Raw genomic sequence first — 27,689 nt, 5'->3', positions numbered from 1 at the left:
GAAGTGCACAAAGCCAATAAGAAAATCTGGCGTGTCGGCTGGGCCCTGTGCACTATGCTGCGGTAAAGGCCGCTGTTTGCGGTGTTTACTGGGGATGAAGAGAGGACTATAGGCTCCGCTCTCCCCGTCGGACCGCGCCGTGTCTGCTCTGCCCAGCCTGCTGCATCGCTGAGCGGCCTGCGAAGCACAAGATGTCGACCAGAACGCCATTGCCCACAGTCAACGAACGTGATACCGAGAATGTAAGTGTTGTATCCGGAGACACCGATGTATGTTGGGACGTCGTAACGGATTCATAATTACCAGGGATTTGGCTATTTTGCGCACTGGTCGGTGCAGGTTTATGGCAGCGCTTTTAGGCTACAATGTTGCAGAGGGACTCGACCAATGAGCACTCAGGGTGTTTTTTTCTCTCTGACGGGAATAAAGGCATGGTAGCCTAGAATAAAGGAATGGGCTAGGTGCAGTTTTGTCATGTAGCTCCCAGGGTATTATGCACAATATGGTTAGCCTAAACAACGCACTGCGTCAGTGTGCCGGCTTTAATGCGATGGTTGAATCGAAATGTTGAGACTTATAAGCCTGATGTAAGCTGCGAGAAAATGGTGTTGCTCCAGTCGTGCAACCGGGGGTATTTTCTAGTCTAGAACGTCAATATTGGGGGGGAGCGGGTGGGGGGGTGTTGCCCTACTTTTCAATGGCAACGCTTTGGTAGCATCGCAATGTGACATCCATCACCTATTGGGCCTTGTTGTAACTGCACGCTCTGTGTTGGACTGGGAGGGGGGGGGGGGGGGGGGGGGGGGGTCGTTGTTATTCACCATTCTGCTGCCACGACAGTGATGAGCTGAAGCAACATCCAGCCATCTATTAACAGGGCAAAGAAATGGCTCTAAGCCGTTGGAGATTTCCCATTGACAGTGTGATGGAATGTTTATGAACGACCACCCCAGACACACACACACACACACACACACACAGCGTATAATAAAATACCTCCCGAGAACAGACTAAATGAGGACTGCGTTATGTTGACAGGGTCTGACATATCTAGGTTCTTCTCATTTTCCTGGAAACAGGACTAGACACAGACTGCTCAATCATAATCAGGATCCTTATTGTATTGGTTTCCAAAGCACAGACCGTGGAAATAGCTGGAAGCAGTTTATTTATATCTGTAGGGGAAATAATCTTTAGTAGATCATTACATTTGTTAGATTTAGACATGGAATTTTCACTGTGGCTCTCTATTCATTCAGAAAGACATAGGCCTACATGTGAAACACTAAATTCAGGTCATGTAATTTTTAACTGCATTCCCTTTTTAGCTGTGTCAAATTACTGAAAAACCCCATCATTGTTACTAACTTCACAATAACATGATGATATCAGCTATCTGATCCACTTTTCAAATATCCGGGTTTGTTTTAATCAATCTTCAGCAATGCAGTAGCTTAGGGGAGTGCTAGCTTAATGGCTCACAGACATAGACGTAGCCTGCTAGGCTGGTAAGCACTGCCTCAGCAACACTGGCAGTAGCCAGCAAGCCTAGCCTCCCTCCATTCGACTCCAGCATGCAGCCCCAGGGCCGCTAGCTGCTGAACTGCATTGCATAACAGCTTATTACTCAGAGAGACGAGAGGCTTTTAGTGCAGCAAAAACAAGAAGCTTTCTCCTGGCTTTCTTATTTATACGTGTGTGCGGCTGCGCAGGTGTGTGTCATTTTTTTTAATGTATGGCTCCCTGAAGGCTCAAAGCAAGTGTGTGTTTGTGTCTGTGTGTGTTTGCGTGTGTGGTTGCGAGTTAATGGATGGGCGAGTGAAACCAACTTTGTGTATTAATCAAGCACTAGCACTCTGAATCACCTGCTTGTCCAGATGCTCCTCAGTTAATTTACTGAATGTGGAGCCAGGCCAACTGTGTGTGTGTATGTGTGTGCGCACATGTGTGGCCAAAGGATGAAACAGCCGAATGACAGATCTGATCTAAAGCCGATGAAAAGAGGAAAAGCCACTTTAGGCCAGACATTGACCAGCAGCAAATATGAGAAAGACAGCTGTTCCGATCACAGCAGGAGCTACACACACTCCTCCATCACGGCTATCTGGGACAGTGTTTTGGTGCGTTAGACACAAGGTTTTTGACTTAGATTGGCACTCAATCAAAATCTCTCTCTCCCCTTGTCTCTCTCTCTCTGTCACACTCATACACACCGTCACAGGGGGCTGTTTGGATCATGTGCTGTGGTTCTCCCTCTGTCAGGATGTGGACTAGCTGTGATGACGCGCTCCCTGCTGGGTGTAGCGTTACCCCGGTGAAAGGGGAGCAGGGGAGCCTGGGTAACTAGACCGAGGCTTTATTCTCTGGCTGGGTGTGGTGCACAGGAGCAGTGGATCATAGGATCTCTGACCTGGAGTGACATCAGCAGCTGTTGTGGAGGAGAGGAAATAGACCAGAGACTGTGTGTCCTCTGTGCCAATGTTGTACTTATGGCAAGCTGTTCCTGGTTCACCTTCACGTGCCACGTCATTATACCGAGTCATGACAGGGACACTTTTGTTCCCGGGTTCTTTTGGGTGTGCCACTGAGCTAGTAAGCTTGTTAGGAGTTTAAAAACAGAAATTATTGGATCTGTTCGGCAAATTTTGTAAGTTATTAAAGGATCCCTTGAACACAGAACGTCAAAAGAGTTCAGTTTCTTTTGTTATCTACCATCTTGTCTTGTGGCTGATAAGGTCTTTAGGTTAAGAGGTTAAGGTGTCATGAAGGGAGAGACGGGAACCTGACTCTCTCCCATACAGTGGCTAAGTGGGCTTGGATGCATGGTATGGCTTTGTGTGTGTGCATGTATACCTAGGTACACGCGCATTCAGGGCACACACACATACACACACACACACACACACACTTACATACACACGCCATACACTCAAAGAACATTGGATCCCCTTCCTGGATCTGAAACCCAGTTAATGGGTTCATCTCTGATTGCACGGTGAATGTCCCAGCCTTGGCACACACATACCTCCACTGCGGCACCCTGCTGCATTGTGTGTATGTGTGCAGCCCAAGTATCTGAGTGCTTTAGCAGGAGCAAAGGGTCCTTTCTGAAGTTAGTGTGTGTGTGTGAAAAGCTGGAGAGGAGCGCTGGGCTAGTAGTTTCTGATCTTTATGCACACAATCATGGGGTTTGCTTAGTGTTTGTGCACACACACGCAGCCTGCGTCTCAGTGCCAGGCAGGGAGTGAGGATGTTGCTGATCTCCACACGTGTGGCTTTCTTGCAGCACTCGTCGGTGGATGGCTTCGTTGACCCGCCTGTCCCCCCGACAAAGTCTGCAAGTCGCCACAGCCTGCCGCGATGCCGCAACTCTTTCACTTCCACCGAGGAGCACCCCCATATCGGCAACTACCGCCTCCTCAAGACCATCGGCAAGGGGAATTTTGCCAAGGTCAAGCTGGCAAGACATGTCCTGACCGGACGAGAGGTGAGGCAACTTTGTATTTATATATTGTGTGTTGAGATATTGTTCTATTGTGCGTTTACACAGAAATATCCTCTGCATCTCACTTCAGCCTATCTCTTACCTGTCCTTTAAATGCAGCTCAGTAACAATGTAGTTCACATGAAGAGAAAATATTAGAATTAAACTGCGCTTGAAATGATTGCATGTTTTCTCTCATCTGCTGTCCTCAGCTCAGTCCCACTTTGCTTGTTGTGGTGACATTTCTGATTAGAATTACAAGTTTGAGCATCCACCAGAGAGAATAGATGTGTTGCTATTCACTCAAGGTATTCTTAGACTTGACGCTGTAGCCTGTAACAAGGGGACCGTATCATTTTCATTTGCTTTATGAACTCTTTCACAATTAGAATTAGAATTGCTTGAATTGGTATTTTATGTGTGAGATCCGTAGCTTAATTTGCTGGAAATGTTGATGAAACCAGGTTGACTCGGAAACAGAAGAGACAGAACAATCTCCTGTCATGGAAATGTTGTACTTGACCATGTAACTTGTCCTAGGTCAGGTCAAACCACATAATGGTCTCTCTATCTCTTTCTTTCTCTCTGTCTCTCTCTCTCTCACACACACACACGCACACAGTCATACACTGCTGACCTGTCAGAGTGATAGACGCCCTGCTTTGGTGAGTCGGTAATTAAAGCTCCTCTTTCCCTAAGGAGAAAACAATGACCTGTGATCTGTTCACTGTCTCTCACTCAGCAGGAGGCACAGCACACACCTCACTCTGACAGCTCTGATGCTGCAGCACCTCAGATGTCCCCCCCAATGTCTATTTCACACCACTAGCATCCTTTTACTCTTCTGAGTTTCATTTAGTACCTGCTCATATCATAGCATCAAGCGCACAAATATCCTCTCAGGTCAAACGGGTAACGGTTTGATCCATTCAGCCTCCTTTCATGATAATGTTAAACAGGCATATTGGGTATGCTACCCGCTACTTGCTGAGAAGGTCAGGCGCTGCTTTGTGTGCCTGAGCGCCTGAGCTGGCTCATCAGAATGCAAAGGCATGGATCAGAAGTGAGAGAGAGAACAGGTGGAAAGAATGCAACCCACTAAAACCGATGCTATCTGGGCTTTAGCCTAGCGCTTCTAGCCAGCACACTTTTTGCTCACAGCTAATAAAGAAGCTTCAGCTGTATTAGCAAGGCAACAAAAAAAAGTCTCTGCAGCACAAAGGAAGGGAGGCAGCAGCAGTCACCTCTAGATGACAGACTGTCCCCTTTCTTCTGAAGAGAGCGGCTACAGTATGTGGGGTTGTGGTTGCACACCCAACTCTCATACAAACACACGCACACACACACACACTCACCTCCACTGATGGAAACATTGCCAACCACCATATGCCCTCGTCTGCTACCTACCTAACAACAGTGCAACCTATCTTTTTCTTTGTGTGGCATGACCTTGTCTCTGCCCACATCGTTCCCTGCAGGGGGCTGAGATCATGACCCCATTGTGTCGTGAAAAAAAAAAAAGAGTGGAGATGGGAAAAAAAAGAGAGAGGAGCATGTAAAGCACCTCAACACACAAGTGCTGCTGTGACTCACCTTGCCCTCTATGTCCTCCATGGGAATATTCACATGTATGTGTTTCATATATGTGTGTGTTTGTGTGTGTGTGCGTGTGTCTGTGCATGCAGCGGTAAGATGTGCATACGGTGAAGAGCATATGGCCCATGTGTTACAAATGCGCTGAATAATTAACAGTGATGCACGTTGCCCTTCTGTCACTGTGGAACTGAATTATTCACCCTCAAATCCATTAGTGAGGGAACACACACACACTCACCCACACACACACACACAAATACACACACTCAGAGGTGCATCCGATCACTGATGTGCCGCTGCAGGTATCCACACATTCATCGCGACTCATAATTTGAGCACAACAAGGGGAATGTTGGCACAGCGTAGTGGAGAGGAAATGAAATGTCCCTGCATAATTTCTGACTCATGCAAAGAGAGTCGTTAGAAGTTGGAACAATAATGCGACATATGAGGACAACTCGCCAGGTCAAGCACCTTTGGGCACGCGTGCATACACTGCATACACACATACACACACACACACGCCTCCCCCCGAGCGTTGTCCGTGACAGGAGGAAGCGAGGAGGAGGGGAGTGAGGTCTGTCTGTGCACCTGCCCACCTAAGACAGGCCGCAAATAGACACCACCTGCGTACTGCATGTGTCTACACACCGCGCGTCTCTCTGCAGCATCTCATTCTGTTCTCTCCTCCTCTCGTTCACTCTGTCCTGCTCCCTCCCACACTCCTTTCCTGGCCTTTCCTAGCCGCTACAGTCTCCGTCCTAAGGGGGCTTAGCCTCCAGGTTTGGATTAAATGAATGTCCCAGCGGCAGCAGCAGTTCCTGGATGTTGCGTTGCGCCGCTGCAGGTCTTGGGAAACCCCTGATTTGGATGAATGACCTCCGTTCCATCTACTATGATGCAGCACTTTCTTCCTGGTTTTCCCCTTTAACAGGCTGCATTGGATCAGAGCCAGAGTCTGCATCCACTGAAGCATGCTTATTAAGTCTGTGTAATAAGGCTGTGGTCATAGTAATACTGTTATTATTAATCCCCATAGGAAAAATACTTTTTCACTTGAGGGGTCAACCTGGGTTTTTTGGTTGTACACCCTGCCACCCCAGCCTTGTTATTCACATCTCCCTAAAATATTTTGTTGTAATTATTTTGTGGTTACATTCTGTAAAAATGGCAGGTATTGTTTTAGACCACAGCCTGAGCCTTCATTCACTGAAGCACACTAGTGGCATGCACACTTATAAGTAATGCTTCAGTCTGTGTAATAAGGCTGAAATGTAGTGATTTCTTAGCGATTGTTATCTGCTTACACAGTGTAGGAGAGAAACAAATTAGGGCTGGTTTCATCTTGCGTAGCAACAAAAGCCCATCTGTCTTATTTCAATATAATTACAGTAAAAATGTTCAGTCAATCACTTTGTTGGCATAATGTATGGATTCATTACACTTTAACAGGGAAATGGGAGCCTGCAGTGTGGCTCAGCTAGTGGCTCTGTGAAAGGTGCTGAGCCATCAGAAAATGAGGGGAACAGGTCTGTGTCAGTATGCTCTTAGGGGTGATTATTGAGATGGATGGATCAGACTGCTGCCCAGTAAGATCAGGGGTCCAAGCTAGCAGTAAATTTCCAACCATTGGTCCTGTGGCAGCCACAGAACAGAGTTTACCTATGCCATTCTCTGCGTCTGTCTGCCTTGTGTTTGTGTGTATGCGCATACGAGTGTCTGTATGTGTATATAGTGCTTGTTGATGTATGTAATAGCCCTTATTTACACTCCTCCTTATGAACTAATATCTCGTTCTACTTTTTTGTGCTGCCGATGAAAGCTTTATTTATTCATAAATGGCCAGCTTTAGAAATCCAACTGTGACATGTTTTGACACCGTCGCTTTACAGAGGAATAGTAAAATAACGAGGATAGTTCATTTCAATTCTGCGGCTTTCACCGTACAATCAAAACAAAACCAAAATACCAAAACTCTAATTTGTTTTGACATCTAAGTTACTTTTTATCTCCCTGTCTCAACATCCCACTCTCTCTCCCTCTCTTTCTCTTTCTCTCTCCCCACTTCTCTCTCTCTAGGTGGCTGTGAAGATTATAGACAAAACTCAGCTGAATCCTACCAGTCTACAGAAGGTAAGTTGTATCTGCCCTTTATAGCCACATGGCAACATTAATGTGTTGGTGACTGTGTTGCTGGCTTTTCCATTAGTCCTAAGAGTTCCTGCTGCTCTTTCTTTACTCTTTGAACTCAGAATGGGCTGTTTTACATAATGTAATCAGATGTAGTCAGGAGAGACCACAAGGCTTGTTTAATCTGCAGTTCCCCTCACTCACTCACTCACTCACACTCTCTCTCTCTCTCTCTGTTGGTTTGTGGTTAGGAGCATCTAAAAATACCCCTGCCTGTTTGTCACTTACTCCTGTCTAGCAGTCATAACCAATTAGAACACAGGGTTTGGGACCGTTTCCTGATTACTGAGTCCAAATCCAGCTCTTTCTGCTGATTAAACACACACGCGCGCTCACACACACACACACACACACACACACACACACACACACACACACACACACACACACACACACAAATTTACAATCCTCATGTGAGATTAGACTGTGTGGAGGAAAACGCTTGCTGCTATGTATCAGCATCACCTACTGTGAGTTTGAAAACTAAAAATAAAATAAAGTATAATTCTGCTTTTTCACAGTGAGTTGCAGGTGTGCAACTGACAGTGAGAATTTCCATGGCCCTCACACAAGTGTATGACATTATCATAGCATAGCTCATAACTCACTGCTGCTCTTTCAATATCTTGTGTGGTGATTGGTTGTAGTAATGGGCAATTGTAACCCCCTGCACTTACATAAATGGCAGTAGATGTCTTGATGGATCTCTTGACCTCTATCTCTCTGTAACTTGATGGAATGGCTGCTTCAGGCTTCTTAATGATAACATAATAACAACAAATAGCTTTCCCAAAATGTCTGCCCTTTCACTACGGGCAGAGTGGAGATGAGAGGAGTGAACTCAGCGAGTGTTACTGAGCTAAATGGTGTAAATGAAGGCTGAGGTAATCAAACCGGGCATAACTGTGGCGCTGATGTGAGAGCAAATGACAAATTTGATTCTTGGCTAAAATCCTACTTTCAGATCTGTAAAACATCAGCAGAGTATTCCCGGCCAGTCGGAGAGTCTTAATCATGATACTGTGCCTGGCCTTGTTCTTTAATTGACTTGGATTTTAATGGAATCTAACTCTGATTCCTCAGCCAATCAGAGCAAAGAGTTTGTGAGAATTCCACGCTCTCAGTTCCATAGGCATCTAATCTGAGCTAGATGAATGTCATTGTGCCGCGAGCTCTTTTGTTAAACGCCCCATTGTGCGGTTTCTAATCTGTGCACACAGTGGGGTAATGGACGTTTAAAGTGGTAGTGTGTGGCATTAGGATTCTGAATATAAACTGACTGCATAACTGGAGTGATTTGGGAGGACCGTCTTGTCTGGGTCACAAGCGGTTATATCGCCGGTGGGCCTGGTTGTCCGCTGCTCAGTGATGAATGTGGCAGAACTGACGTGTTGTGTGAGAGTGCAGACAGATTGGGTCCCTCTATTTAATTATTCATATTTCCTTTCAGATGTCAGCCGCAGATAGAGTAGACCTGAGTGGGGTCAATATGTAGAGGTCTTACAGCGTTTTATTAGGGACGAGCTATAATTGGTATAAGTAGGTGTATGCGTGTTTGTGTTTGTGTGTACATGTGAATGTGTGCCCTTTTTTTAACTTGTTTGTTTGTTTATGGGTCTGCATGTGTCTGCGTATGTATTTGAGTGTGTGTGTGTTTGAGTTGGCACATTCATGTAGAGGCCTGCAAGCTCGTGTTCTTCCCTGTGTGTGTAATGTATATATGTTTGTATATCTTAATGCCCTCTGCTCAGTACTATAGGTTGCTGTAATAGTATACGGAAGCACCATCTGCAATGCAGAAGCCTGTCTTATAATGCAGCAGTCGTCTCCGGGATTGAATCGATTGTCTCATTGACTCAGAGTGTCCTATCCCTGTGAACCTTTCCACTCTGGATGCATTAAAGGGAACATCGACCCTAATACAGAATTCACATGCGCTACCCCTGTGATCTTGGACAGGTCAGTCAATATTTGAGAACATGAACATGTCAAAGCTAGATACAAGAGCATCAACACTCTATGAATTCATCAGGAGACACATCCTGGATGGAGTTGCCCCAGTGACAGTGAATAGAAGACAGTGGGGCTGGGCAATAATTCAATATTAGTGTTTATTGTCTTTCATTATATAATATAAAATTTCAGTTTTGCCATTCTTTATATTACCTAGCAGTTCAATGTGATGAACATCAACTTGACTTTTTAACTTTGTATATGTCAGCAGATATTGTTACATATTGATATCAAAATAATTCCTTATGAAGACCGACAGACTGTAGGAATCTATAGAATTATTGTGGATCAGGATTAACAATGAAAAAACACAAAAAATCTACCAATATTCCTGGAAACTCCCACTGAGTACTGACACAGTTTCCACAACACTGGACTTCCTTTCATTGTCAACAAAACAGTTTTGAAATCTCTCACTGACATCAGTGATTAAAGTATTGGTCCTTTGGTGAAGGCTTGTTCATGTTTACAAGTCCAGACTGAACCTCCTGAGATTCCCCAGGAAGAGCTGGGGGAAGTTGCTGAGTAAAAGGACGTCTGGGCTGCACTGCTTGGCTTGTTCCCACTGTAACGCTGACGCCGGATATGTGGCAAGAAAATGGAAGTGCAGATGGATGGTGGGATGAATGGATGGGCTTCCTTAAGTGAAAGAAGTAATACTTCAATTCTGATTTAGAATGGATTTTCCCATTTAAGGTCCAACACATATAGTCGTCGAACAGAGTGTAGTTTTACAACATTGCGGCTACAGTGGACAGACATGTTCATGGTTAAAAAATGCCATATTGTAATTAGCTGGCTAGGCGATTTCTAGAGGAGGCTATAGGCGACAGGGGGACATAATATTGATTCAGTGACTCAGGTCTTTTTAAATGGGTGAAGAGTAAAGGCAGAGGGATTCTCTGGTGTGTCTCCAAATCTGCTGTCTGACCTTGTCTCCTCCCTTCGGACTGCTTCGGTGTGAGTTGATTAGACTGAAGGGCACAGAGGGTAACAGGGAAGAACCGCACTGTGGATTCACAGGATAGTGTTAGTAGTATAGTATATAGTGTTGTTCCTCTCTCTGTTGTCCTGGGAGGGCTCTGTTTGATTCTCAGCGTGGGCGAGTGAGGTTTGAGGGGTCTGATCTGGCCGCATCACTCCTCCACTCACTGCTAATGGCAGCTCTTTCATGTTAGCCTGTCAAAATGCCACTGATCTCTCTTTTTATGGTCTCAAAGGAGCCGGGCTGGTGGGCACACCATCTGGCACTGCAGGCATAGCCAGTGCTCTAGCAGATCTCATACAAGCACACGCATGAACACACACACACACACACACACACACACACACACACACACACACACACACACACACACACACACACGCACGTAGCGTGTGGTCTGTCATGAAGTCGGTGCTCTTCCAGTCAGGAGATGCTTCGCTTTATGTCGAAGGGTCAAGCTGGCATATTCCCATTCTGGACCTCAGCTCTCGGCTTTCAGCCACAGTTTTGGCAGCATTTCACACACATTCCTGTATGTGCGTGCGCTCGCTAATACGCTCACTCATATACACACACACACACAGACACTCTCCCACTTACTCACTTATCTCCCAATAAGATTTAGCAGGTCTTGAAAAGCGCACAACACGAGGCACATCATGGACACACAGAGTCTACGCTCATCTGAGATATTATTTTGGGTTGCTGATGGCAGGATTAACATTTTCCTTACAGCAGATGCTAATCTTTGTCAATCTGGCGTTTTCCCTCCCAATTATTTCATTTTAAAAAGGTTAGAAGAGACCAGAATTAGTCATAAGGTTCGAATCTGTGATTATCCAAGATCCGTCCCCTCATGGCCCACTGGCATCCTCTGCCCTGGTATGACTTTGTGGCGGTTTCAGTGTAACAGGAAATGAGGTCAGCTGAGCTCCCAGAGCACCTCCTGAGATCTGCCGCAGGAAATGCATCACATGTCATCTGTGGTCAGAGATGTTGACGTTGTCATGGTTTTTAGGCATTTCATCCCTAAAATAGACCTCTCTGTTAATCCCCCCTTTCACTGAGCAAACCCTGCTCTCGTCCCGCCATCCCACCGCACTCTGTGTCTTTCTAATCTGTAAATAAGAGTCATTCCTTTTCATTATTTCTGCACAATAAAGTAGGCAATTGCAACTAACTACGTCAGGTTAAAGAACTTATTATTCCACTAACATGACATGCTAGATATGCTGTTGTAGCTCACACATTGCCTGATATCAGACAGAATTGTCAACTTGTTACACTCCATTTCCATCTTCAGTCTGACACTGCCTCCACTCTAACCGATTTCCGTGGGGGAGGGGGATTCGATTTTCCCTAACCAATCACTAGAGACCAACGTATCCGCCTGAATCTAACGTCATTTTAAGTCGACACTGCTGCGAAAAATACATCTCCCCTTTGAATAAATGGCTACAAAGCAGAGTGCTGTTCAGATTTCAAAGTAATTGGTACTTTTAATCGATTTAGAACAGCCTCAATAGCAGCGTCTATCTTGTCTATAGCGGTCGCCATTGTTGTTATTACTCCCCCTTGGTTCCGGCGCACAGCTTGACAACACTTGACAACAGCTTGACAACGGCATTAATCCCATGGCGCTGATTGGCTAATCGTTAGTCCCACCCGGCGCTCATTGGACCGATCATTTTTCAACCGAGAAACCGCTGTTCCATGTCACGATGCCAGACCAGAATCAGTCAACTAGGTGGAGTGGGCGGATTCAAAGGTCTGGACCTAGGCAAGCTCACACAAATTCACATTTGGAAAAGGCAGAACCGGTTTGCTTTCTGTGGTGCGAAACAGGCTTTAGCTGGAGAGAGTAGAGACAGTAAGTAAAGCAACAGAAACACTGCCAGCTTTTCCAGTCAGAATCCCTTTTCTCAACATGGCTGAGCCACGCTGCTGACCCTCGGCCCTCCTATCTTGTATCTGAGTGTGCTTTGTTTATACCATTATATTCATTTTCAAGGCAGTCGGTGAGCATTCGGTATAATGTGCTATGACCCTGTGTGTGTATTTTCTGCCAATTGCAAAAGGCCTACCATGGGGTCAAGCCCTCTTAATGGCTGTTGTTTATGTCTGTCTTGTGCCTGCCACTCTGCATTAGCCAATGAAATGCTGTCATGCCCATGGGCGAGGGGAGCTTTGGTCTTGTTCAGATGAGTGGAATGTGATTGGACGGACAGTACTGTTGTCTGAGGTGAATCATAAAACAAGTCCAAATGTCTAGGCTGCTAAGATCTGCAATTATATGCATGTGCATGAATGTTTTCAGTGCTGCCACGACTTATAAACTTTTAGCTAACTGATGATGTCTGTTGCTAAGTTGCTTCTCAGTGTTGTGGATAATGAATAAGAAGTGGCACATCTTTCCAGAAGCCTGAGAGAAAGATGTGCCTTTAATTCATGCTGCAGTGTGTGATTGGGTTTATTTACAGCAGCTCAGGACAGGGAAGGATGACTTGTCCGAATGTCAGTAATAAACTCTCTTGATGTCTCTGTCTGTGGTTCTGTGTGTCTCTTGTAGTGTAAATGATAAGTTGATTAATCCATTAGTTGATCGACAGAAAATTTATTTGATAACACATTAATCGTTTTAGTCATTTATCGAGTAAAAATACCAAACATTTGCTGGTCACAGCTTCACAAATGCTAAGATTTGGTTGCTTTTCTCCATTTCATATCATTAGCTTATAAAATGAATACTTTAGGATTTTTTGGGCTGTTGGTCAGATTAAGAAAGCAATTTTAAAACATCATTTTGGGCTCATTATGGGCATTTGTCATTATTTTTAAAAAAAATTTATAGACTAAATGATTAATCAATTAATTGAAAAAAGAATCAATAGATTAATCAATAATGAAAATAATCGTTAGTTGCAGCCCTAGTCTCTTGTTGTCTTTCTCTCACAAACTGAAAGCAGTAGTTTGTTTATTGATAACAAATGGAGTTGAAGTACAGTGTACAGTTTGCACGCATGAAACACACACACACACACACACACACACACACACACACACACACACACACACACACGCACACACACTTATTAGGGGGATGAGGGGTCCCAGGCTACTCTATCAATAATCCCCATGTTGAATGAGCAGCTGTGCTGCTGTGACTGAAATAGTCCAGCCAGTTCCTGTGAGTGTTCCCAGTCTGATATCTACTGTTCTGCTCCTTCTGCATGGGGACACTGCTGTAATTAAGGCTAGTTTGGAAGTCTGGGTGCCCCTGGGTGGCTGGAAGTAGGTCACTGGCACAGACTACTGAGATTCAGGCCCACTGGAGATGGTGTGTGCTCATGTGTGTGATACAGGGTATGTTTTTGCCTCTATCCTTTTTATTATTGACTTAAATCACTGACAGTTCATCATCTGAATTGACTTCTTGACTCATTTTAGTTTGAAAGACGGTTACTTTACCTCAAAGGAAGGTTGGTCCAAGTGTAGGATTCACATATCGCTTGCCTCGTCCAGATCCACCCTCAAAACCATTGTACTCCTCTCGACCACTGACTCCTCTCTTTGATACTTTGATACTTTTAGATATTATTGGTTTTAATACCAGATTGGCTCAAAGAAATTATCAACCCTGTTATCTTTATCAAGCCTGTATTGGCTGGCACTATATTTTGTCATTGTTTCACTCCGCCCTTCTCAGATCTGTTCTAATTTTCGTTTCCAAGTGGCTGCACGCGTGCTTCCCATGTGAGGGGCTTTAGGGCAATGACGCAAATGAGAGAGAGAGAAAGTGAGAGAACAACAGAAAGACAGAGAGAGGAAGAGAGAGAGAGAGATAAAAGAATGTCTGACTCTTCAGGCCATCACTCATTCAGAATAATAAAGCATCCCTGCCTTGAGCGACGGGTGCGTCACATTTAAAAGCACGTGCGTGGATGGATGAGTGTTTGTGGCTGTGACTTATGTGTGTATTCATGTGTACCGCAGGACATCATCTGGTTATTGTGTCAGTGTGTTTCCACTCTAATTGAGTCTGTTTCCACGGGGGAACCTCTCAGGCCAGCATAGTGGCTGATGAATATGGAGTACGACTTGCCACACAGGAGAAACACACTAATCTGAACCGCTCAGGAATGGAAGATGTTTGTGAAATATTTGGACTCTTAAAATGCATTGAAAATCTTCCTTTGAAATGTCTAATTTAAAAAAGAGAATTTGGACTTAAAATGGAGTTTAATTATAGGTCTTAGCAAGGGGAATCCAGTAGTTCTGTTCAACTGATTTCAATGTTTTCACATTGTTACGTTGTTACCATTCTTCTATTTGTACATACAACATTTTACTGTTGCCCTTGATCCTGTACACAGATCAGGTTACTTGCACTTACAAAGCACTCTTTTTTAAGCGCTCTGCAGCAACTATGGTGTGTGTGTGTATGTTTTTAATGTGATGGGAGGTGTCACAAAGAAAGAATTAGAGAGAAGCAGGCAAGCAAGTAGAGACAGAGAGCAGAGGAATGGCAGAGAGAGAGAGAGAGACAGAGATAGAAACAGACATAGAGAGAGAGAGAGAGAGAGAGAGAGAGACAGAGAAAGAGAGAGACAGACAGAGACAAAGAGAAAGAGACAGAAATAAAGAGAGACAGAGAGAGAGAGACAGACGGCAAGAAAGAGAGAGACAGAAAGAGAGAGACAGGCAGAGAGAAAGAGAGAGACAGACAGAGAGAGAGAGAGAGAGTACCTGCATACTGTTGAACCAGACTGTAGCTGAGCTGGTCCACAGAGTTGGGCCTGCTCACATTGGAATAATGGCTGTGTTTAATGACCTAGAAACAGGCTGCCCCAGCACTTACGTAAGGCCTAAAAGGCCATTAGAAAAGTTGCACGTACAGACACACACACACACACACACACACACACACACACACACACACACACACACACACACACACACACACACACACACACACCACTACAGTATTCACTCTTTCAGGTTCAGGTTCTAACATGTTAGATAATGACATCTAGTCATCCATTTTCTCATTTTAAAATAGACTTGAGATGATACCAACAGCAAATTCTTGTAAATCAAAATGGTCAGCAAATGGCAGAATCTGTGTTCTGTCTCAGGTAGCAATGGATGCTAAATCCCAGCTGAGTGAGTGTTGAAACTGGACACCGACCCCCAGCCTCTGCACAACTGGGAAGCAGTTGTGTGTAAATGATTGAACAGCACCTCTAAGTGGCTGGAAGAGCTCATCTGACATAAGCAGTCACGCCAAGACAGAGGAGACTTATAACTCCAGTATCACTGAATGCTCACTTTTCACACTTTTCTGACTCTGCACTCGACTGTCATACACGGTTTTGGACATAATAGACTGGAAAATGTGATTTTTGACTAGATTATCCCTTTTTACAGGTTTGTCCTGAGTCTGGATAGAGACTTTTCCCATATGCAGCTCTGCTATGTTCCAGTTGTCTAGAATTGTAGTTTTGGGTTGTGGACACCGCATCGATATGCTGCTGCTGCTGCTCTCTTGTGCATGTCCATGTTAAGATGATTATATTGGGCAGCAGATGCCTGTAAGCCTGGGTGCTGCAACTCAGACTGCAGTGGCAGCACTGTTAGACTGCTGACTGGCTGTTTGGCTGGCTGTTTGGCTGGGTGGCTGGACTGCAGAGTTGTAATTCTGCTCCTCGTCTGTGTAGGGCAGAGTTGAGTGTGGGGTTGTTAGTGCATCATTCCTACTGCTGTACACAGAGTCGCCCCATGATATCCGGGCCTCCTCATGTTCCTATAGGGCTATAGTCCAGTTTCAGATGAATACACACTTTGGTACTGACTTTACTGCTGCTCAACTCCCTTAGCTCAGCTCCCTAATCAGTGCTTAATAACAATTTCTAACAGTGCTTTCCCAGCAGAGACAGACTTGACAGACTCGGGTCACGAAATGACTGCTTTAATGTTGTTTGACATGTTTTTTTGGCGCGTTAATGGTTTCCTCTGTATCTCAACAGCTCTTCAGGGAAGTCCGAATAATGAAGATATTAAATCATCCAAATATAGGTAAGTTCAAAACTGGAAATACATGATGATAGCATTGCAGTCACATTCCCTTTTCATTCAGATTAGCTCAGATTACCTATTAGTGCATGGTGGTCAAAATAAAAGTAATAAAAAGTGAGACCCACTGAAGAAGCCTTGTAGTCTGAAACATTTGTGGTATTTGTTGCCCTGCTGCTGCTTTTTGCAGTAAATGCATTAAGATTAATTTTTTAGTATAATCTCTTGCTTGTTTCAAAATAAAAGTAATACCAAACTAAAGTCCCACCACAGAGTGATATTGTACAGTAAGCAATTACCACCATCAACAGTATTTAGGTTTTCATCAGTGACAATAATGCTAGCTACTGTACATGATAAGGCTTTCTTAATAACCAGAATTTGCTTCAGTTTCGTGTTAATGGAAGATTCTTGACTTTTATCTGAGATAATGTTTTATCAGAGATTGTTTTCCACTGCCTTCACAAAGTTCAGAGGACTGAGATTATCAAACTCATGATGTTAGTTATGTTTTGATGTTGCTGAGATGAAAGGACCCCAACCATGCCAGGAACAGCAACTGATACTAATACAGAGCTCCCATCATTGAGCAAAGCCTGACCACTAGTGATTCCTTAATTTTTTACATTCCTTACTTATTTGATCCTTGCCTTTTCTTCCTTCTGTCCGTCCTGTCCCTTTTCCCAATTTCTCCTCTAGTGAAACTGTTTGAAGTGATTGAGACAGAGAAGACGCTTTATTTGGTGATGGAATACGCCAGTGGTGGTGAGTGAAGCGTTAATGTATATCCACTCAGTATGCGACTTTTGGTGGGTTTTGTGGGTGGATATTTTTGCTTGTTATCCCCACAGTATGGGTGCAAGCAGCAATTGAATAAGTATGCAAACAGACAAAGACACTGACTGTATACCATATGGCTGCGTAAATATAAGCTGCATCTTCCCTAATGTAATATTCAACAGAGAAGCACTTGATCTCTGCGCGTCTGAAAGTGACTTTAGCTGTGCAGCGTCTTAAATGTTTGAGTGCGGACGTGCTGATCAAAACATGCCATTTAGTTGATGCTTTTATCTAAAGTGCTTCACAGCAGGCATGAATGCATACATTTTTATTGTAAGATGAAGACGACAGTGCCAATGGTAAGATGATGATGATTGTGTATTTTCTCTTCCCACCCCAGGCGAGGTATTTGACTATCTGGTGGCTCATGGCAGGATGAAGGAGAAGGAGGCCAGAGCCAAGTTCAGGCAGGTGAGTCATCAGTAACCTGCCAGTGTAGCAGGACTTGCACTTCTGTCGTCATTCCATTATTTCCCTCACCATTTGCAGTCAGGAGACTGCACCAGCTCTATTCCCAGACCTCGCTTAGTCACCAACTGCAAGGGGAAGATGGAGAGCAGATAGCTCGGTCCTAGAGGAAGGGGATTGGGAACAACCTCTCTTGTAGATGCTGCTCTGACACCTAGTGTTGCTACCACAGCATTAGGGAATCTACTGTAGTTCGGTAATGCGAGTGTTTACTAATCTCTCTCATGCACATAATTATACCCTGAAAACGAATAGGATCAAAGCATTCATCACATTTTACTTGGGTGGTAATTGTTCTCAAAATGACATTTTTTGGTGATTTTCTTTTTATTCTATGAAAATCCTGAGTAAACCTGTAAGCGTGATCTTTTTGCCAGCAGCCACAGAATGAAAAAAAAAAAAAAAACGGCATCCAATTCTTTCATGTCCATGCTGTCCATATTTAATAACCCTCGGTGACGGCCTTAGATGACTCAGAGGAACAGTGTGTGACACAGCGTGGGAAGTGTGTGTGACTGTGCGGCATGGGCAGCTATGCACGTAGAAAGGTGTGTGTTTGTGTGTGTGCGTGTGAGCATGCGCATGTGGGTGGTGATAATCAAGGGGCAGTGTGTTTTACTAAAGTACCAGCATTTGATTGATAGCTTTTCTGGCATATGTCGGTGAGATTTCCCCGTCATCTGTCATCACAACAGCATATTGAGTGTTAACTAATGCAGTGGCTTTGGCCTGCGAGACATTTGGGCCTGAAAAAAGACAGTTCAATCCTAGTCAGTCCAATGAAAAATGGGAGGTCATGAACCTTTGATAAATATTATGACAGACCATGCTGGGGTTGCAACCTCACACAACAGTGAATACTATATCTGTAGTGTATCGTGTGTGTGTGTGTGTGCTTGTGTGTGTGTGTGCGTGTCTGTGTGTGTGTGTGTGTGTGTGTCTATATTTCAGATCGTGTCTGCAGTGCAGTATTGTCACCAGAGGAGGATAGTGCATAGGGATCTAAAGGTAAGAATCTAAACTGCACTGCAGAGGTTTAAGCCGTAGTCGGATATCTGATTTCTCTTGACTATTCTCTATATCTGGAATGTCTATCTTGAGAAAAACCTGCCAGAACGATGTACTGCCGATGGCAGTGACTTGAAAACCAGATGGTGATCTGTCCCATGTCTCGCCACCTCAGGCAGAGAACCTGCTGTTAGATGCAGACATGAACATCAAGATAGCTGACTTTGGCTTCAGCAATGAGTTCACTCTGGGCAGCAAGCTGGATACTTTCTGCGGCTCCCCGCCCTACGCTGCTCCGGAGCTCTTCCAGGGGAAGAAGTACGATGGGCCAGAGGTGGATGTCTGGAGCCTCGGGGTCATCCTCTACACACTGGTCAGCGGGTCGCTGCCCTTCGACGGACAGAACCTAAAGGTGTGCTGTGTGTTTCATGTGTCACTGGCTACGTAACCCGGCTATTGGCCATACACCAGTAAAGGTCTTATTCAGGTTAAGCTGTTTACGTAAACATTTGATACCTTCTGATTGAGTCTCCCTGTTGCCATGAATAAACCAGTTAACAGAGTATTCCAGTCCACCTGTGGCATCCAGACCAAAGATAGAGTCCGCCTGTAAATAATTATGAAAAGGTTCAGCTGCCACATACCCCCTTCTTTGACTGAGCAATAGTAGGACATTAATAATACTGGGGGGAAAAAAATATCTCAGTCATAATAGATTAATAAGTGCTGCTCGCTGCCATGTTTTTTGTTAACATCAAAATGTACCCATAATGCTGCACGAGTCTGAGTTTGTGCAGACGGCAAAAACAAAAGGGAAAGGAGTAACATGTTTACATGCTACAGTAACTAATTTAATATGGGAGTAAGTCAGGCATCTCAACCAGGTTTTTCAAAACCTAGTATGAGCTTAAATGGGCTATTCTAAGTTATGATGCTTACACGTGTTGACCCAAACCTGGATTACTTGAGTATCAGGATTAAGAAGATAATTCCCTGTGATTTTAAATGTAGTCAGTGTGGATTATTTGTCCACCCACCCTGCTTCAATAATGCAGGATTTTCCAAATATTCCTCTTGCATCTGAAGCAACAGTGTGGCATTAGTGCAGAAGGTCATGTTAAAAGTGGGAATTCTAACTGAATGAAAAAAGCATCCGCACACTCAAATCTGTGCAAGAATCTTTATAATATGCAAGCTTTCAGTCGGAGACCTTCTTCAAGGCAAGTGGGAATTCTACAATTGCTACATGTTAATAGGTGTTGGGAGGAGGAGAGCGATCTGTACTCTTACCTTTTTTAGGAAACAATTTTTATTGCTAACTCATGATTTGGTTTCATCTCTGTCTGTGTGTTGCTGTGTAGGAGCTGAGAGAGAGGGTCCTACGGGGAAAGTACCGTATCCCTTTCTACATGTCCACAGACTGTGAAAACCTGCTGAAGAAATTACTAGTGCTCAACCCTGTGAAACGAGGCAGTTTGGAGGTACTCAAGTCTTTGCATCCTTACATCCTTAAAGTTATTTAGTCTTCAGTCTGTTCTGAAATGTTTTGCGGAGCCAAACCACGTGCAGTTGTACAGTCAACCCAAATCATTTGGAGCATGAATGTTGTACATCATCTACTGTATAAGCACATAACCTCTACCATTGTTCATTATGAATGAACACAACATTTGATTTTTTATATGGAGATGTGGAAACATTACTCTTCTGAGATATTAGAGTCTGTTGAGTGATTCTTTGAATGAAGGATTCAGTAATCACAATACAGCTAAATGGAATTTGTTGAGTAAAAGGAAGGGATCACACACTTCAGCCTCTCCAAACAGGGAAATGGGTGCTTCACAGAATAGGACAGTCATGTAAATAAGAGTCTCTGGGACTAACCCAAAGGAAGTACTGGAGCACACTGTTTCAATTATATGCTGAATTTGTGTAAACGACTAATATTTCGACTTCATCAGAGTCAGGAATTTGTTGAGGCATTATAAGGAGGTAAGGCAGGGCTAATCTAACATGATCTGCATGCATCATACTGTGACTGCACCCAAGTTATACATGGCCAGATGGTTGAAGCTAGCAAACAGTTTCTCCTTTGCAAACATGATGTAGTTGTTAGTCACAGTTACAGTGAATCTGTCCAGGGTTACAGCATTACCCCTCCACTCAGGACCAGGCTGAAGTTCAATAGTAAAGATTTCTCCACCAATAATAAGAATTGATCACACTGTTGTTTGGACCCGGCTGAACTTGTGGACTATAAAGATCGGGAACATCTGTGCCTTTTTACCCAGTGTGGTTATACATGTAATTTACTGCAATTGTGCAGTTAATTATCAATCTACCATTGAAAGATTAATCACTGACACCACATTGAAACTATGGCACATTCATGAATACTGAATGTCTTTTCTTCCCTGTCAGCAAATCATGAAAGATCACTGGATGAATGTGGGTCACGAGGAGGAAGAGCTGAAACCATACATCGAACCTGAGACAGACTTCAATGACTCATCCAGAATAGGTGACTGTGACTGTGTGTGTGTGCAGATGTCATCCTTTGTTTAATGTTCAGTATACTGATTCGGTGACTTGTATTGTCTTCTGTCTGCCAACAGAGCTCATGGTTACCATGGGTTTCCCTAAGGATGAGATCACAGAATCTCTGCTTGGCCAGAAGTACGATGATGTCATGGCCACCTACCTGCTGCTGGGCCGAAAAGCTCCAGAGGTCAGCGGCTTTGAAATGACTTGCCTCATCTTCATTCAGGCCAAGTGTCTCTTAATAGCATCACCAGTGGGGTAATGCATTATGTGTGTGTGTGTGTGGATGTTTCAGTTCGAGGGGAGCGAGCCGCTGACTAACAGCGCCCTGGGTCAGCGGCAACGACCGACCAGTGACATCAACAACAGCTCCAGCATATCTCCGGCCCACCCCAAGGTCACGCGCAGCATCTCGGCCAATCAGAAGCAGCGGCGCTACAGTGATCATGGTGGGGATGATGATGGTGATGGGGGTGATGTCGTAGAGAAGCCAAGTAAAGTAACCTCGTCCTTCCCAGCTCTGAGAGTGCTGCTGGCTGCGTGTTGTGTAGCGGGAAGTTGCTCTTAGTCACTGAGGATCATCTATACTGAGGGGCAGGATGGCCGAATGATTAGAGACCCGAGTTCAAGCCCCCATGTCAGCAAGTATCCACCCTGCTGATGTGTTTTTGAGCAAGACACTGAAACCCTAGCAGCTGCAGGAGTGCTGTTCTGTAGCTGACCCTGCACTCTTCCCTCCCAGGAGGGGGGAAAGCAAAAATAAAAGCAATTTCCCTATGTGGATCAATAATTGTATCACATTTCAGTCTCTCTCAGCTGTAGCTTTAACTGTTACGGTGGAGAGAAAAGTCATCCACCAAACCTAGACCAACATGTTTCTGCACTAAATATTTTATTGTCGCACACTACTTAGATGTCTGAAGCAGTGACTCAACCTGAACACTGTGCTGGTTGTGTAGCAACTTCCTCCTACGTCATGTGGAGCCATTGTGTCTGGCGCCATCTGTTGGCTGGCTGCTTTCCTGCAGCTCCCTCAGGAGCAGCACCTCAAAGCATGAGGAGGGAATAGCTTTGCTCTGTACCTGCTCGCCCTGGCTTCCACAACTGTATAACCTTGATTGATTGATTGAACAAAATGGTGTTGCACAGTGTCTCGTAATTTTTTTACACGTGTGAAATCCTGGCTTTGAGTGGCTTGGCTTGATGCTATTTTAACAGACACTGTTGTCTGTTCTTCTTTCTTACTGGGAATTCTTGACTTTGGAGCTGCAAAAAACATGCTTGGTATAACATGTGTAACTCTGTTTTCGTATGTGTGTGTGTCTCTTAGTGGGTCCGTCTGTGCCCCCTGCGGTGTCGTACTCGAAGCGGGGCCAGGCCCTCAGTGTGGAGAGTGACCACAGGGAGGAATGGGACGGAGCTCGTAGGCTGGAGCTCAACACTTCCAAGGGAGACGTTCCCGCCTCCCCGCTGGGGGTGCAGGAGAGGAAGAAAACTACCAGTGCTGTGGGGGTGAGGGAGTGGAGGACACACACACACTCACGCACAGATACATTTCAGGGGAGGCTGGTCCATAGAGGATAGGAAGGATGATCCGATCCTACCCAAAGTTTAAAGAAGAAATGTGATTACTCTTGAGTATAGTAGACTTAACAGCCTTATGTTTTTGGACCACACCCTTTTATCCCACAATTTACCAGCATTCACTGATACACACACATTGTCTAAATGCATAGCCACATGATAATTAATCCACATTCTTTTCCATCTGTCTCTCCACAAACAAGCAGACAAATGGGTCAATGACTCGTAGGAACACGTATGTGTGTGAGCGATCCTCCACTGACCGCTATTCCGCTATTCCCAATGGCAAAGACAGCAGGTAAATACACACACACACACACACACACAAACGCACTCACGCCCAGTTACAGTATGAGAAATTAGCTCAGTATGTTCTCCATGTCATTTAGTCTCATCATAGACATTTCTCTTCAAATTGTGTTTTTAGATGCTTAATGTAAATCCCAGCAGGTTTTAGTATGATGTTATTCCTTCATCTTGTTTTCTTATACTTCCATATTTCTACACTCTCTATCTCTCTCTCTCTCTCTCTCTCTCTGCCCTCGGTCTCCAGTTTAACGGAGGTGTCAGGCAGCACCCCATCGACTGCAATGAGCTCTACGCGGCCTCGCCACACCAAGTCCATGTCGTCGTCGGGGCATCCTTCAAAGAGCACACTGCCCCCGATAGACGACAACACAGAGCTTAAAGCCAGGTGAGCAGCCAAAGCCACAGTGGCTAATGAGGAATCATGAGTATCTGTATGTATTTTTTACCTAAAAGTGCAGTTTTGGACAAGATGGTGATGTCGACCAGAGTTGGGAGAATTGGAATTGAATTGGAATTTGAGGAAGTTTAAATCAGTTAAATGAAATTCAGTGAAATGTTTTTTTTGTATTTTTTCTTACCACATATCTGAGATTATTTGATGTATAGAATGTAATCGTTATACATACATTATTACTGAATGTGTTTGATTTGTTTAACTGTCTTTGATTCATAATATTTCATGTTTAGAAAGTCAAGACAAACCTCTTTTAGAAGTGGAATTTCATGGAATTTAATGGAATTCAATTCTGTTTCCTACCATTCCAATTCTGTTTCCTTAGAGCTGGATGACATTCCAGTTCGAATTCCAACTCCTGGAGCTGAATTGGAATTTACCATTTGCATTCTCATTTCAATTCATGAGTCCAATGCTGATGTTGACATCATAATTTCCTTCTCACTCATACTGAGCTAAATCTCATGCTTTAGCTGATACGCTGCGTCTGTTGAGACGTGAGTTTGCAGTGTTATGTATTTTAAGTTTGTGTACATTATGTGTTTGTATGTGTGTGTGTTGCAGCTCCTCTCCGCGGGGTCCCTCTACCTCTCCGTCAGCCCACAGTATCAGCACCCCAGAGAAGAACCGTTTCCCCCGCGGCACCACCAGCCGCAGCACCTTCCACGGGGCTCAGCTCCGAGACCGCCGCAGTGCCACCTACAACGGCCCTCCAGCCTCACCCACACTGTCCCACGATACAGGGGCTCTGGCCCAACAACGCAGGGGCACGTCCACCGGTATCATCAGCAAGATCACCTCCAAGTTTGTACGCAGGTCAGTGGGGGCATACGACTGTTTATAGGATACACTAGATTGTACTGAACAGCACTTATACAGTTAATATACAAAGCCTTCTCATAATTTTGATTTATTCTTTTATCTACACCCTTTTACCTGTGTTTTATCTTTGTTTTTATGGTTTTATTGGTTAACTTTTATTTGCCTCTTTTATTCAATATATTGTTGCTTTGCTTATCTCTTGCTGTGTTTTATTGTTAATTGTTATTCTTCTTGTCTTTATTTTTATGTTTTATGTTACAAGTGCTATATAAATAACGCTTTATATATTCGCCTTCCCTTTTGCAGGTGAAATTAGTGCTAGGTTTGGGTAAATACTTTACATATTGAACTCATTAGGAAAATAGCTAAAGCATCCTATCTTGTACTGCCTGAGAGACAAAAAGTATTTATGAGTGTGTTAAAGAGATTCAAGCAGTACTTGGTGAATCTAGTGTTGAAATATGTTCATGTGAAAAAGAAAATTCTGCAGTGAAAACGAGGCCAGTATCACTCACACTCTCCCTGCTCCTTTAAAACACATAAACTCTCTAGTCTATTTCCCACTTCCTCGCTTATTGTACCTTCACAGTGTTACTCTTTGCTCTCGATGTGGCGAGCAAACGATAGCGGCTGCTTATCCCAAAGATAGTCAGCTCTTTGTGTCACCTTCTTCTGGTAGAGGCTCACAGCTTTCTCTCCTTCTCTCCCTGCATAGAGCTCTGTCTTTCAGGTCGACCCGGAGGTAGGAGAATACAACGCTTGCTGCACCTGTCCCCTGTCCAAAAAAACCTCTCTGTGCCCACTATGACCTTGGCCCGTGTCTCCTTAACCCCTTATGTACTTGCCCACTACACCCTTGCCTACTGACACCCTTGTTATGCAGTGTATTCCCCTTCCTTGTGTCCACCCCCCTCTCAGTAAAAACCACATGAGACCGGCTCACTAGCTTTTCCTGTTCGTGCCACTAAGCCATGATATCTGCTTCTCAAGTCACTGTCTTTCCTCTCCTTACTCTCCCCCTTCTTCATGCTGAGCTTAAGAGAAAGCATCAGGCAAATTGCGGAGGCTTGATCAACGATTTGATACCTCCTTTCTACTCCTTTCAGATCAATGGGGATTAAGGAAAGGTAGCACACAGTAGAAAGGATGATGCATTTGATTATTGCGAAGGAGCTAGTATGTGCCTCAGAATCACAGTCACCTCATTGTGTGCTGAACCCCGATACCCAGGAGTGTGGATTCTTTCCTGGCATGACGCCTGACACCCCTCTCTGTGTCCAGTGATGACGAGGGTGGTGTTGTTTGTGGGTGGGGGAAAACGATTTTGGCATTGGGTCGTGGGTGTAACAGTCTATTCCTGGTTTATTTCAGGGTGCCTAGTGAGGGAGAGGCCAGTGCCAGGACAGAAACACCAAGGTGAGAACCTGACTGGGATGTCGTTTTCACCGAGATCCTGTAACCAGCTTCTGCCTCCTTCAACATCTCTCCCTCTTTCCCTCCCTCTCTCTCTCTTCTCCCTCTTCTTCTCCCCCCGTTTCTGTCCGTCCAGGAGTGCGTCAGGCGATACTAAGGAGGACGGAGCCCGGGACTCGAAGCCTCGCTCGCTGCGTTTCACCTGGAGCATGAAGACCACCTCCTCCATGGAGCCCGCCGAGATGATGAGGGAGATCCGCAAAGTTCTGGACGCCAACAGCTGCGATTATGAGCAGCGCGAACGCTTCCTGCTCTTCTGTGTCCATGGCGACGCGCGCCAGGACAACCTGGTCCAGTGGGAGATGGAGGTGTGCAAGCTGCCCCGCCTTTCGCTCAACGGTGTGCGCTTCAAGAGAATATCGGGCACGTCCATCGCCTTTAAGAATATCGCCTGCAAAATTGCCAACGAGCTCAAACTGTGACAGCAGATGGAGTCTCAGTCAGTCTCTGGTGAGCTCTGGTTCTGGTCATCTCATCACTGGATTAGTGTTGACTACAGGACAAAATTCAGCACTGAAGGACCTCACCATGCAGAATCAGGGTGGACTAGGCTGGTAGTGTGCAATACTGGCCATGAATGTACTGTACAGGTTAGTGGATCAGAGAGATATCGCTAGGTTTAACCTCTGTGGCGGAGAGATTGCAAAAACAGCTGACCCCTTTCTTCTTCCGTCCAGCCCTCTCTCTCTCTCTTCAACCCGCTGCTCCTCGTCATAGGACTCATTCATGTAACACATGCAGTATGCAACTGAAGATGACCATCCCTGCAATAATGTTTTGAATCTCTTTTTCTAAGAGCCTAATACAAGATCTACTCTCCTCGCTGAATAACCATTAAAATTACTGAAAGCTGAAGTAAATAGCCGCTTTTCCACCTGTGTTAAGTCAATATATAGATCAGGCTGGATCCCATACTAGAACTATGTAAAAAAAAAAAAAAGGAATTGTACTGTATGCATAACATCTGCAGGTACTGTATTGTATATTGATTTTGAGTTCTGTACAGAATTTTATTGTCGATACTGTCTTTTTTTTTTTTCTCTTGAGATTTGAGTTCTTTCCTAATATAATTGATGTCTCTTAGAACATTATCCTTTTGGTCTGTGAGTTTTTTAAATTCTTTTTTTTAAGAGCCACCATTATGAAAATAGTGTTTTTAATTTTATTTAAAGAGCACTAAATTATTTTGTGGAATACTGAGGGATGTGTTCAAGCTCCCTTGCCTTTTATGTTATATTGTTCTATTTTATTTGCCTAAAGAAAAAACACACTAAGTTGCACCACATAGACTTGAGTAGTAACTTCAGTTAAAACTGAAAATGTGTTCACTTTATTTTCTCTCAGCGGTAGGTAGGTGATATGGAGACCCTGCTGCAATTGCACAAGTTTTCCAGGGTGATGTGTATGAACATGAGAGTGTGCACCTGTATTTCTTTCATGTTAGTTTGGTAGTCCTCAGTTACATAAAGCAGGGTTTAAATTGGTTTACTTTAGAAAGAGAGGTCAGACCGTCTTTATCCAAAGGAATGAAGATGCATGAAAGTCAAACAATCATCATGAAAGAAGCAACCCGTCTCCTGGAGCCTTTCTAAAGAGCCTGATTTAGTCCTGCCACCAGTGTGATTGTGCAGGTACTTGTATATCTCCTTGCTTGTGTTTTCTTTTTTTTTTTTTTTTTAGCGGATTTTATTGTATTTATTCCATTACATTGTAATGTGCTGCTTTGTAGAATTGAGGCGTGCACTTTGTCGGAGAAAATAAAAAGGATTTTATTTGTTTGTATTTATTTTATTGAATTTCTCATGTCTGAATCCATAATTACACAGCTAACTTAAAGATGACAGTTTTGC

General features: G+C 44.2%; 1 protein-coding gene across 7 annotated transcripts; it reads left to right on the top strand.

The window, feature by feature from the left end:
- Window positions 1–58: 58 nt before the first annotated feature.
- On the top strand, window positions 59–27,599 carry mark1 (MAP/microtubule affinity-regulating kinase 1). Of its 7 annotated transcripts, none has more exons than XM_071516814.1 (19): window positions 59–242; window positions 3,287–3,487; window positions 7,160–7,213; window positions 16,295–16,343; window positions 17,040–17,105; window positions 17,521–17,591; window positions 18,600–18,656; window positions 18,832–19,068; window positions 20,018–20,137; window positions 21,078–21,177; window positions 21,272–21,384; window positions 21,493–21,646; window positions 22,528–22,709; window positions 22,988–23,079; window positions 23,335–23,471; window positions 24,120–24,360; window positions 25,082–25,108; window positions 25,738–25,782; window positions 25,916–27,599. In XM_071516814.1, the coding sequence occupies exons 1-19, from the start codon at window positions 192–194 to the stop codon at window positions 26,259–26,261; spliced, it is 2,343 nt and encodes a 780-aa protein (XP_071372915.1). In that variant the 5' UTR covers window positions 59–191; the 3' UTR covers window positions 26,262–27,599. The 7 variants fall into 7 exon arrangements, with proteins under 7 accessions (XP_071372915.1, XP_071372761.1, XP_071372684.1 ...); XM_071516660.1 differs by having other exon boundaries at window positions 23,335–23,475; window positions 24,109–24,360; XM_071516583.1 differs by lacking the exon at window positions 25,082–25,108 and adding an exon at window positions 21,815–21,820 and having other exon boundaries at window positions 21,493–21,661; window positions 23,335–23,475; window positions 24,109–24,360.
- The last annotated feature ends 90 nt before the right edge of the window (window positions 27,600–27,689 follow it).

This window comes from Centroberyx affinis, unplaced genomic scaffold (genome assembly GCF_046629955.1).
Source record: "Centroberyx affinis isolate AG114_WGS23_722 - 3 ecotype Tasmania unplaced genomic scaffold, CSIRO-AGI_Caff_v1 ptg000004l_1, whole genome shotgun sequence".
Taxonomy (NCBI): domain Eukaryota; kingdom Metazoa; phylum Chordata; class Actinopteri; order Beryciformes; family Berycidae; genus Centroberyx; species Centroberyx affinis.
This window is presented reverse-complemented; position numbering and strand designations above follow the sequence as displayed.

Coding starts and splice junctions, on each gene's coding strand:
- mark1 (XM_071516496.1), top strand. CDS start 192: ATGTCGACCAGAACGCCATTGCCCACAGTCAACGAACGTGATACCGAG. Junction 20,138..21,077: donor TGAAACGAGGCAGTTTGGAG/GTACTCAAGTCT, acceptor CTTCCCTGTCAG/CAAATCATGAAAGATCACTG. Junction 25,783..25,915: donor GCCAGGACAGAAACACCAAG/GTGAGAACCTGA, acceptor CTGTCCGTCCAG/GAGTGCGTCAGGCGATACTA.